A 10,755-nucleotide genomic window follows, 5' to 3' on the forward strand; every position below is an offset into this window, starting at 1 on the left:
TGTGGCAGTGGAGAGGGTGGGAGGAAAGCCGAGAGTGTGTGTGTGTGGAGGAGGGGAGAAACGCTCCCTGAGGGGAGGCGCGTACTGATTGGGCGCTCGTTTTCAACAGCCCGCCCCTAGGGTTGAGTCGCGTTTTTGATTGGCCAGAGCGCCCCCTCCCAAACAGCGAAGGGGGATGGGCGAGGGGCGGGGCGGCGGAGGTCTCAGTATGTTTCGTGAGCGCGCGGTGAGTTAGGCGCGCGACCGAGCAGGCGGCTTTAAAAGTGGTTGGCTCGTTCTTAGCGAGCTCTCTTCGTCTTCTTTAGTACCGTGAGCGCGCACGTTGGGTGACACGCGCTCCCGACTGTCAACGCTGAAGGGAAGAGGAAAACCGGCCCACTTAGGAAAAAGAGGCCACGCCCAACTAGGGCCTTATTAGCATAGTCCCGCCTTGATTGGCTTTTCTCTCACTGGCGTTTAGTTCAGTGTGCCGGCTGCTGCGCATGGTCAAAGATGCGGGGCCGAGCATGCGCAATAGTGCGAAAAGGCCAACAGAGTGGCCATGATGGATTTGGGCAACGTTGGCCGGAATACTGCAGCAGGCTCCTGGGAACGCGGCGGGCACCGTAAAAAAGTTCCGAGACTCGGGAGAAGCACTTCATGGATGCTATACAGGCATATGCAAAGTTATGCAAATTTCATAAAAGTAAGGATTGATGCCTGGGTTCTTGAAGGAAGCCTAACTGGCGAACCTGAGCCAGCTGGCAGACTACCTCGTGAGGCAGTGAATGCCCAGCATTGGAAGGGAGAGATTTGGACAGGCGTGCAAATAAAAGATGCAATGGGTGGTTTCCTGGGACCCCTTTGTTTTTAGCTCCTTAAAGATGAATGCAGTTACAACACCATGCATGTGAAATCGATTTCTTTGCAAAGTTGTGAAAACCTAACAGAGTAGGGACTTGGGGAGTAGTAAAGGGCTCTGTTCCGCAGCAGATAAGGGAACTAAATACACTCCTTTAAATAGGAAAGCAGAAATGGAGAGAAGCCTTTTTCTTTTGAAATAAGTGAGTCATTAACGTTACCAACAACTAAGAGGAATCAATCCAACAGAAGATCCTGTTTAGAGACTACCCCACAGGAAGAGGGTGAGGAAGAAGGCTGTTCTGTGGCAAAGGGGGGAAACTCCCACGACTCATAGACTTAAATTGCAGAACCCCAGCATAACCTCAGGGGGTCAGAGGTCAGCCCTAAAATGCAGCACCCAGCTGTTGAAACATCACAAACTCTGGAAATCGTCTCATGAATTGGAGCTGTAGCACCAAGTGAAGCAGCCTTGCTGGTGTTGCATCTCTCCACTTTGGATCCTGCAGCTTTGGCAGGGGCCATGCCCTTTCTCACTGAGCCTTTGTGGTCCTCACCCCACATCTGAACTTGAGACCCCACTGGAAGCAAACAACAACAAAACACCTCCCATGTAGCAAGTTCAAAAGGGAGCAGACAGGCACTTCCCTTTTCTCCTGTAGCCACATGATGTGCTGTTTTCGCATAATCATCAGTCCACATTGGCTATGTCATGCTTTCTAGCTGTGATCTCAGCTGCTAAGTGTGTGGGCCTAGCCTGGTCTGATCAGGAATTTTGGTGAGTAGAAGATAGCTGCAGAGTGCAGAGTCCTTCCTGAGCCAAACTAGCGGTTCATCTAACCCAGTATTGTCTGCTCTGACTGGCAGCTGCTCTCAGGCATCACAGGATGGATACAGTCATGACATTGGCAACTGTGTCCAGTGTGGGGATTGCCTGCAAACCCTACTTGAGCCTCCCTGAACTTTCTAAAGCAGGGATAGGCAATGCAGGGCTCTCCTCATGTACCAGACCGTTAGCCATGAGGGCTGCTGCTGCTAGTGTGAATTGTAGTCCAATATCCAGAGGGCACCATGTTGGCTATTTTGAAAGCAACTAGACAAGAAGTATCATAGATACTAATAGCAAATTCATTTGCTGAGTGGTAAGCTTTGTACTTTGTTAGGGACGCAGGTGGCGCTGTGGGTTAAACCACAGAGCCTAGGACTTGCTGATCAGAAGGTCGGCGGTTTGAATCCCTGCAACGGGGTGAGCTCCCGTTGCTCCGTCCCTGCTCCTGCCAACCTAGCAGTTTGAAAGCACATCAAAAGTGCAAGTAGATTAATAGGTACCACTCCGGCGGGAAGGTAAACGGCGTTTCTGTGCGCTTCTCTGGTTCGCCAGAAGTGGCTTTGTCATGCTGGCCACATGGCCCGGAAGCTGTACGCCGGCTCCCTCGGCCAATAAAGCAAGATGAGCGCTGCAACCCCAGAGTCTGTCACGACTGGACCTAATGGTCAGGGGTCCCTTTACCTTTAAGCTTCATACATGCATTTATTCATTATATTTATGTAGCCAAATCAACAACAACCATGCACAAAATGAAGTCTCAGAGGAACCTGCAGGTTTGCAGAAAAAATGGGGCAAGTAAAAGGGGAAATATCCCCCCCCAAAAAAAAACCAGTCCAATGAAGACTGAATATGATCAGTGGGCATGGGATGCTGGTTGTTAGAGTGGGGAACTGGGAACGGAATAGAGGACCATAGAAGAAGATGTGGCTGGCTGCATCTGCTTGAACAGGAGCAAACACTAATTGTACTGTTTTATCACGGATGTGTTTGCTTCCATGGGCTCCTTTGGGAGGAAGGGGAAGCTATTAAATATAATAAATAATAATAACAACATTTAGTTGCAGGGCCACTTGGGTGACATATAATAATAAAATGTAGAATTGCAACATGAGGGGATACAACATTTCTCAAAGTAACATAAGAAGCAAAATCATAAGAAACCCACAACCCTCCCCAAATGATCCCTGCCCCAAAGATCCTCCAATTTAAACTTCAGCAGCGGAAGAGGGGAAGTCAGCAATGCACATGTGGAAGTCTTGTTCTATGTACTCAGCCTTCAGTTGTAGATGAGGACCTGGGTGTCAAAGCTGAGCCAAATGTTTTATGGGGGGAAATGGGTTTGCTCTAAGAAGCTCTGTGCATAAGATAATTTGGGGCCTATTTGATTCTTACTCCCTTCCCACCCCTTTCTGTTTCTGCAAAAGAGGTTTTGAACATGGGCCTGAAAATCCTCCAACCTCTCTTCTTTCAGGCCAGTTGGATGCAATTTTGCAGACCTCCTTTGCTAGAGCACCTGTGTGTCTGCCAAGCTTCCTTTGGTCACCATGGCAGCGAAGAAGGACGGTTGCCTAGCGACACAAGGAGCCCCAACCTGTGCCAGCTGGGATAGGCTTGCTGGAAAGCCAGCGCCTCTTCCCCCTCCTTGCGCATTGGCTGCTTGGAATGACACTCTTGCAAAGTGTGTTTAGTTAACTGCCCACAGATTAACTTGTGAGAACCTGGGAGGAAGGCAGAAGAAGCACTTTGCTCCCAGGTATGTTTGCCTACACCTTTCTCTTCCACCATACAAACAGTTGTTCACTTGCCCACCCAAACAGCAGAGACCACAATCACTCTGCTGCCAAGAAATGTATGCCTCATGTATAAGGATGGCCCTCCGGAATCTCCCCATCAGTACCAGTTTTAAGATCGTTTTTGAACGTCAGGAGTTGGAATGCACCAAAAATATTACAATGTTCGTTCATCTTCTCCCTTTTTCAGGCTGTGGAGAACGCGCAAGGATGGCCCCCACCAAAAAAGGGAAGGGGAAAAAATCAGCAAAGCAGAAAAAAAACACTGGGCCAGGTAAGGCTTTGTGCAGCATGCAGGAGATTCCAGCAGCCCCACGACTTGCAAATTCCCATTTCCATGTGCCTTGCATCTCTTGGGATTTGAGACTGCCTTTTACATGCACCATTGTTTCAACTGTTTTTGTACCTATGCCACTGCTTTTTGTGTTTACCTGCACAATTGTTTAACGTTTTATATATGCAATACTTTTATCTGTTTGTCATTATTTTGTGAAAGCGCTTCAGGTTGCTTCATAGGAAACAATTCATAAATTAAATAAATAATAACAATGGCACATCAATCAGGAGGTCTCGGTATCAGTGGAGATTAGTACCCAGCCGAAGTCTTTCAATTTCTCTCTCTCTCTCTTTCCTTCTCCCTGCAGATGAGGAAAAGTACAGAAAAGCAGTGCTGGAGGTTGATACCTTAAAGCAGCACCTTGGTGAGAAGATTTTGTTGATACTGTGCAGAGGCCTTAAGAGGTTACAGCAGAGGCGGCATTTTTGGAAGGGTCAGGTAGAAGGACTGCCAAGCTTTCTATGCTAATCTTATAGGAAGATGCCTTATACCACTTCAGAAGGTTGATCCATCTTATTGTCTACATGCTAGGACTTGGAGACCAGGGTTCAAACTCTCACTCAACCTTGAAGCTCACCTTGGAAGCCAGTCACTGCCTCTCAGCCTAGCCTACCTCAAAGGGTTGCTGTGAGGATTAAACAGGGATGGGGAGAATCTTGTACACCACCTCAAGTTCTGTGGAGGAAAATGGTGGGATACATACAGCACAATACAATACAGTGGTACCTCAGGTTACAGACGCTTCAGGTTACAGACTCTGCTAACGCAGAAATAGTACCTCGGGTTAAGAACTTTGCTTCAGGATGAGAACAGAAATCGTGCTCCGGCAGCAGCAGGAGTGGTGCTTCAGGTGCTTCAGGTTAAGAACAGTTTCAGGTTAAGAACAGGTCTGCAGAACGAATTAAGTACTTAACCTGAGATACCACTGTATACTGGCTGGCAGTAGCTCTCCAGGGTTTCAGGCAAGGAGTCTCTCCAAGCCCTAACTGGAAATTCCAGGGATTGAACCCAGGACCTTCCGCATGCAAAGCAGGTGCTCTTCCACTGAGCTATGACCCTTCCGTGAACAAAGGCGCCAAGCGTTTGCCAGCACAGCTGTCTGGACCAGGCTAGTAGCAGGACTGCTGTCCCTTTCTGATCCACCCCCTTCTCAGTTGACCAATCCAAGCATTTTCATGGAGAAGTGAAAATGAGAAGTAGTTTCCAAGTGCATTGCGAAGCAACGTGATTGCCACGCAGTCCTTTTAATAAAGGGCTCCAAAATGAGTACTCTGCTGGGAGTAATTTTTAAATACTTTGCATTATAATTGCGGCAGACGCAGCTAAGCAGAGCACATGCAAAACATGGGCAAGCCCCCAAGTTCAATCCTCAACACAGTGCTTTTCTGGGGGGGGGTACGCATACCCATAAACATTTTGTAAATCTAAGTTTGGCCTTATTGAGGGGCAGTATTTCAATATAAATAGGAAATTGAGAGTACCCCTTCTATCGTATGGAGAGGTCTGTGTAACGCAAAAGCTTGCATGCTCAAACACTGAGATCATTAGCAGTCCAAGAGGCTCACTTGTCCACAAGAGGAAATGGAGCCTTTAGTGTCACCAGCCAAGTATTTTGGAATAATCAGCCAACAGGTACATTCAACAGGCACCCTCATTTAAAAAACCTTTCTATCGTGCCATGCCTGTATAGGCAACTAAGAATGCATCTTTCCACAATAGTTAATTGAGGTTTGATTTTCATTCTGATTTTTTTATTTTTCAAAAAATGGTTTTTATTGCTTAGTTTTATGTACTATTGTAAACCGCTCTATAGTTACTATGAAATAGCAGTAGATAAACATTCATATAGAGAGTAGATAGGTAGCCGTGTTGGTCTGCCATAGTCAAAATAAAAAAATTCCTTCCAGTAGCACCTTAAAGACCAACTAAGTTAGTTCTTGGTATGAGCTTTCGTGTGCATGCACACTTCTTCAGATACACTATCTGAAGAAGTGTGCATGCACACGAAAGCTCATACCAAGAACTAACTTAGTTGGTCTTTAAGGTGCTACTGGAAGGAATTTTTTTATTCATATAGAGAAATACACTGGTACCTCTGGTTACGTACTTAATTTGTTCCAGAGGTCCATTCTTAATCAGAAACTGTTCTTAACCTGAAGCACCACTTTAGCTAATGGGACCTTACGTTGCGCCGCCACCGCACGATTTCTGTTCTCATCCTGAAGCAAAGTTCTTAACCCGAGGTACTTTTTATGGGTTAGCAGAGTCTGTAACCTGAAGCATATGTAACCTGAAGTGTATGTAACCCGAGGTACCACTGTAAAGCAAGCCAGTCCAGGAAAGGTACACCTTTTAGTTGTTTTGCCCTCTCCGATAAGGAGATGATCATTTGTACAAAGGATCTGGGGAGCCAAATGAGAAAATAGGTATTAAGCCTTGATTGGATACATTTGCATGTTTGCTATGTCTATCCTTCTGACTTGCAGTTCTTCGGAGGGATATGGCCAGGCAGGCGATGGCTGACAGTGAAGGACTCAAGCAGAGGCTGCTAGATCTGGAGAAAGAACTGGAGGAGGCTCGAGGGGACAAAAAAGATATTTATGAAGGTGGGGGGGGGGGCTCTTCCAGATGACCTCTTCATTGCGTGTTGTACATGCTCCAATCTCTGAGCGACAAGAGACTCCAGGGATGCTTTCACCTTTCCAGAGTTTGGCTGCCTTGGAATGAAGGCCAATGGAAACACTGGTATCTTTAGGACATATTGTTTTATTTACACATATGTGCAACTTGATCTTTCCTGACCCTTCAGGTTCTCTGGGAGATTTCCCAAGCCATAACTTTGGGTCTGGCACACAGCAAGACCAGTCTCTTATGTCTCTAGCTTCCAGCATCAGGCAAAATATATGCATACACAGCACCCCTTGGGCTCTTGTTCTCCCTCCTAGGACAATGTGGCATCCAGCCAGGTGAGGTGGGAAAAGGTCTACCCACTCGTCCCTATGGCAACAGGCAACCTCTTTGGACATGTAAATGGCAGTACTTAACTGGCCAGCCAAGGCCATTACCTTAACAAAGGAACCGGTTGGGTTGGTTCACCTGGTTTCCTCTTATGGATTCTCACAGATACAAGATCACAGGTCTGGAAGGGACCCACAGGCACCATCCAGACTGCCCCCCTAAACTTATAACAGTACTCATCCTGATTTGTTTGCAGGGAGATTAGGTGACGTTATGTCAAAGCAAACATTACCCCACACTCCCCAGTTCATCTTCCTATCACTTTCCTTATCACAAAACTCTGGTCTTTGGGGGAAGTGGGTTTCTTGTGCAAGACTTTCCAATCAACCTGAATTGTGCAACTTGCAATACGCTGCTATGTGACTGAATTCCACCCCCAAATAGTAACTTTCTGAAAGTGCAATGTGTCTGTAGTTGAGTGCCGTGCCCAGACCCTGCAATGAAGAGAAGAGCTTCAACAGAAGATTCGAAGCAGCATTCAAGGGTCAATTTTGACCCTCAAGGGGCTCAGTAAGGTAAAGGGACCCCTGACCATTAGGTCCAGTCGTGGCCGACTCTGGGGTTGCGGCCCTCATCTCGCTTTACTGGCCGAGGGAGCCAGTGTGCAGCTTCCGGGTCATGTAGCCAGCATGACTAAGCCGCTTCTGGCGAACCAGAGCAGCGCACGGAAATGCCGTTTACCTTCCTACTGGAGCGGTACCTATTTATCTACTTGCACTTTAATGTGCTTTCAAACTGCTAGGTTGGCAGGAGCAGGGACCGAGCAATGGGAGCTCACCCCGTCGTGGGGATTCGAGCCGCCGACCTGATCAGCAAGCCCAAGAGGCTCTGTGGTTTAACCCACAGCGCCACCTGCGTCCCTTAAGGGGCTTAGTAGTTTTGCCTTATTTTGATTTTCCTCTTTGGGCATCAAACCCGTTACTCAGCGGTTCCCTTTCCACTTGACTGGTGCAGTCATGAGATTTTCTGCAAATCAGCAGTATTGTCTTTCCAAGGGGGTCTCTGGCATCTACCTGTCACTTTACTCAGTCTCCAAATGCTACATTCACATGGCCTTGGGGTGTGGGGGATGCTTCCTATTAGTAGGGAGAGGATTGTTCATTTTCCCGTACCCCAATTATCAGCACACATTCCTGCCCTGCTTAACTCCTTGCTCCTCGTTTTGTTCTCTGTTGCACCTTCACGATGTACAGTGGTACCTTGATACTTGAACGGCTTGGCTTCCAAACAAATCGGCTCCCGGAAGCTACAAACCCAGAAGTGAGTGTTCCAGTTTGCGAACGTTTTTCGGAAGCCAAACATCCAACAATGCTTCTGCGGCTTCTGCTTGAGTGCAGGAATCTCCTGCAGCCAATTGGAAGCCACACCTTGGTTTTCAAACGGTTTCGGGAGTCGAACGGACTCCCGGGACAGATTAAGTTCGAGAACCAAGGTAGTACATGCCTGTATACATCACTTTATCTGTCCACTTCATTAATCGGATGTGGGCAGAAGTTCATGACGCAGTAAGCCAGTTGGTCTTTGCAAGACGCTTCCTCAGGAAAATGCAATCACAGGATGTTGGCTTTGAAAAGTTCAGATGAAGGTAGTGTTTCCCTCCGCAGCTAACACTGTGGTATATCATTCTGCACACAGACCCTTTGCGACTCTTATCTGCTCCCCACCCCCCCGCCCGGCAAAACTTCTCTTGTAAGCACATAGAGGCAAGGATTTTTTCCCCCATGTTTACCTTCTGTTAAACCAGATAGACTTGATGCTACAAATCAGGGGTGGAGAACCTGCCCCCACCCCCCTCAAGAGGCTTCCCATCATCATTAGCCATGTTGACTGGGGCTGATGCAAGTGGGAATCCAACAATGTCTGGAGGTTCCTCTATCCCAACTATAAATCTTAGGCCTGTTAATGAAGGGCAAGGGTGTTGGATGAAGCGATCGTTTCCTTCTCCCATCTTGCGTTCCAGAGATGATCCGCAAGTACCAGCAGCTTCAGCACCAGACTGATACCCGGATCCATCGTTTAGAAGTGGAGACGCAGAACTTGCAAGCACAGCTTGGTACTTCTCTCTCTCTCTCTCTCTCTCTCTCTCTCTCTCTCATACACACACACACACACACACCCTTGGCCTTGGAGATGATCACACATGGTATGGTTGTAGCAACTGTTCTTTGCCCATGTTCATCTTTCAGTTAAGGACTTTGGGGGGAAACAAGTTAAAAAGTGATACTCTTCATTTGCAAACATACTCTCTCTCTTTTTGCACCTGGAATCTGTGTGTGGGGTAGGGGGGTGGAGTGAGGATGAATCTTAACCCTCCAAACCTTGAGATGGAAATCATTTTGCCTAATTCTGTTACAAGCCCTTCTAAGCTTGCATTAAGGGAATACATTCTGGCACATTTTGCTACATTTTGCCACTTAAAAACAGTAGAAAATAGATGTTCTCAAGCCCCATCACATGCCACCCCCCAAACTTCTTAGTTCTCTGTTCTGAGATGTTTGTCGCCTGCTACCTTAGGAACATAAGAAACGGCCTTATAACAAGTCAGACCACTGATCCATCGAGCTCAGCATTGCTACATTGACTGCAAAGCCTTGCAAAGCCTGGAGATGCCCTTTGGGGGCTTTTGTGTGCGAAGTCGGAGCTCCAACACTTAGCTAGAGGTCTTGGAAGGTCATCTCTCTGCTTTTCCTTCCCACACATATTTGTCTCCTCTTTCTCCTTGCCCAACACTTTCTCCCCTGCAGCTGCCTGCCAAGGTGATCTGCTACAAAACCAGCTGGACCAGGCAAGGATGCTGGAAGAGAAGGACAAGGCCATGGCCGAGATGCAGCGCAAGGTTGACGAGATGGAGACAGAATATGAAAAAATCCTGCATGTGAGTTTGGGTGGGTGGCGGGTCACAGGTTGCAAAGAAGAGATAATGGGTTCAGCATGTGGGCCGTTATCCAACGCTCAGGGAGAGGGAGTGTCTTATTCCCACAGGTGTGAGTCTCTAGGTGCCATGCATCCCTTTCTGTGGCTCATGGCCTGCTTTCAAACACAGAGACTGTAGGGTAGTGTCTCTTTGATCTTTTACCAACTACAGTCATACCTCGGGTTGAATATGCTTCATGTTGAGCGTGTTCAAGTTGCACTCTGTGGCAACCCAGAAGTAACGGAGCACGTTACTTCCGGGTTTCGCCGCTTGCGCATGCACAGATGCTCAAAATGATGGCATGCGCAGAAGCAGCGAAAAGCAACGCGCGTGCGCAGACGTGCCATCGCTAGTTACGTTTGTTTCTGGATGCGAATGGGGCTCCGGAACAGATCCCGTTCGTATCCAGAGTTACCGCTGTATTGAAATAGAGCCACCTTTAGAAATCAAGTGGTAAAAAATAATAATGGTTTGCTCTGAAACATGCCCGATGAAGTGTTCTGTGCAACTCAGAAGCTTTCTTCCAGCATTCTGAGTGTTGTTGTGTCCAAACATGAAATTCTTGGGTACATATTCTTGCTGTTCTGCAGCAGCAGCTGTTCAGTCGTGTGCAGCTACAGAACTGGAAGGATGCCACACTTTTGGTCGCCATCCCTTGGTGCCAAACGCACCCCTCATCCTGCCTCTGACTTCCCCTTTCCGCAGGGTAGCCTGGACTGCGTCCTCTCCAAACTGCAAAGTGCCAAGCTCACCTGGGAGAAGGAAGCTACCGTCATCCACATGGACTATAAGCACCAGCTGAAGGACTTTGGTCTTAATCCATTGTACATCTGAAGGGAGAGGTCATCAGAGCATGTGGCACCCACCTCCTACCTAATCCTCAACTCGGTTTGATATTGTGACTTCAGCTGCTATCAGCCCCCAAATGTGGAGGAATAATAAAGAGTGTGTCTGAGCGCATGCAGAGTGCCTTTCTGTGACTAACCTTTTCTGTTGTAGTGAGGGAAGGTCTACCCTTAGCAGCAGT

At 47.6% G+C, this 10,755-nt stretch overlaps 1 protein-coding gene across 4 annotated transcripts; it reads left to right on the forward strand.

Annotated features, from left to right (window-relative positions):
- The first annotated feature begins 209 nt into the window (after positions 1 to 209).
- DRC12 (dynein regulatory complex subunit 12 homolog) lies at positions 210 to 10,688 on the forward strand. 4 transcript variants are annotated; one of them, XM_082201084.1, is made up of 8 exons: positions 213 to 685; positions 3,141 to 3,422; positions 3,650 to 3,733; positions 4,104 to 4,160; positions 6,283 to 6,402; positions 8,775 to 8,867; positions 9,559 to 9,689; positions 10,434 to 10,688. In XM_082201084.1, the coding sequence occupies exons 3-8, from the start codon at positions 3,670 to 3,672 to the stop codon at positions 10,560 to 10,562; spliced, it is 594 nt and encodes a 197-aa protein (XP_082057210.1). In that variant the 5' UTR covers positions 213 to 685; positions 3,141 to 3,422; positions 3,650 to 3,669; the 3' UTR covers positions 10,563 to 10,688. The 4 variants fall into 4 exon arrangements, with proteins under 4 accessions (XP_082057212.1, XP_082057210.1, XP_082057211.1 ...); XM_082201085.1 differs by lacking the exon at positions 213 to 685 and adding an exon at positions 963 to 1,618; XM_082201086.1 differs by lacking the exon at positions 8,775 to 8,867 and having other exon boundaries at positions 210 to 685.
- The last annotated feature ends 67 nt before the right edge of the window (positions 10,689 to 10,755 follow it).

The sequence above is a fragment of the Podarcis vaucheri genome (genome assembly GCF_965113315.1).
Source record: "Podarcis vaucheri genome assembly, chromosome: 15".
NCBI classification, from domain to species: domain Eukaryota; kingdom Metazoa; phylum Chordata; class Lepidosauria; order Squamata; family Lacertidae; genus Podarcis; species Podarcis vaucheri.

What these genes read in the sequence shown, in the direction of transcription:
- DRC12 (XM_082201083.1), top strand. Translation starts at nt 3,517, where the DNA reads ATGTATGCCTCATGTATAAGGATGGCCCTCCGGAATCTCCCCATCAGT. An exon ending in TACCTTAAAGCAGCACCTTG is followed by an intron (nt 4,161 to 6,282) that starts GTGAGAAGATTT and finishes TCTGACTTGCAG; the next exon opens with TTCTTCGGAGGGATATGGCC. An exon ending in CAAAAAAGATATTTATGAAG is followed by an intron (nt 6,403 to 8,774) that starts GTGGGGGGGGGG and finishes CTTGCGTTCCAG; the next exon opens with AGATGATCCGCAAGTACCAG.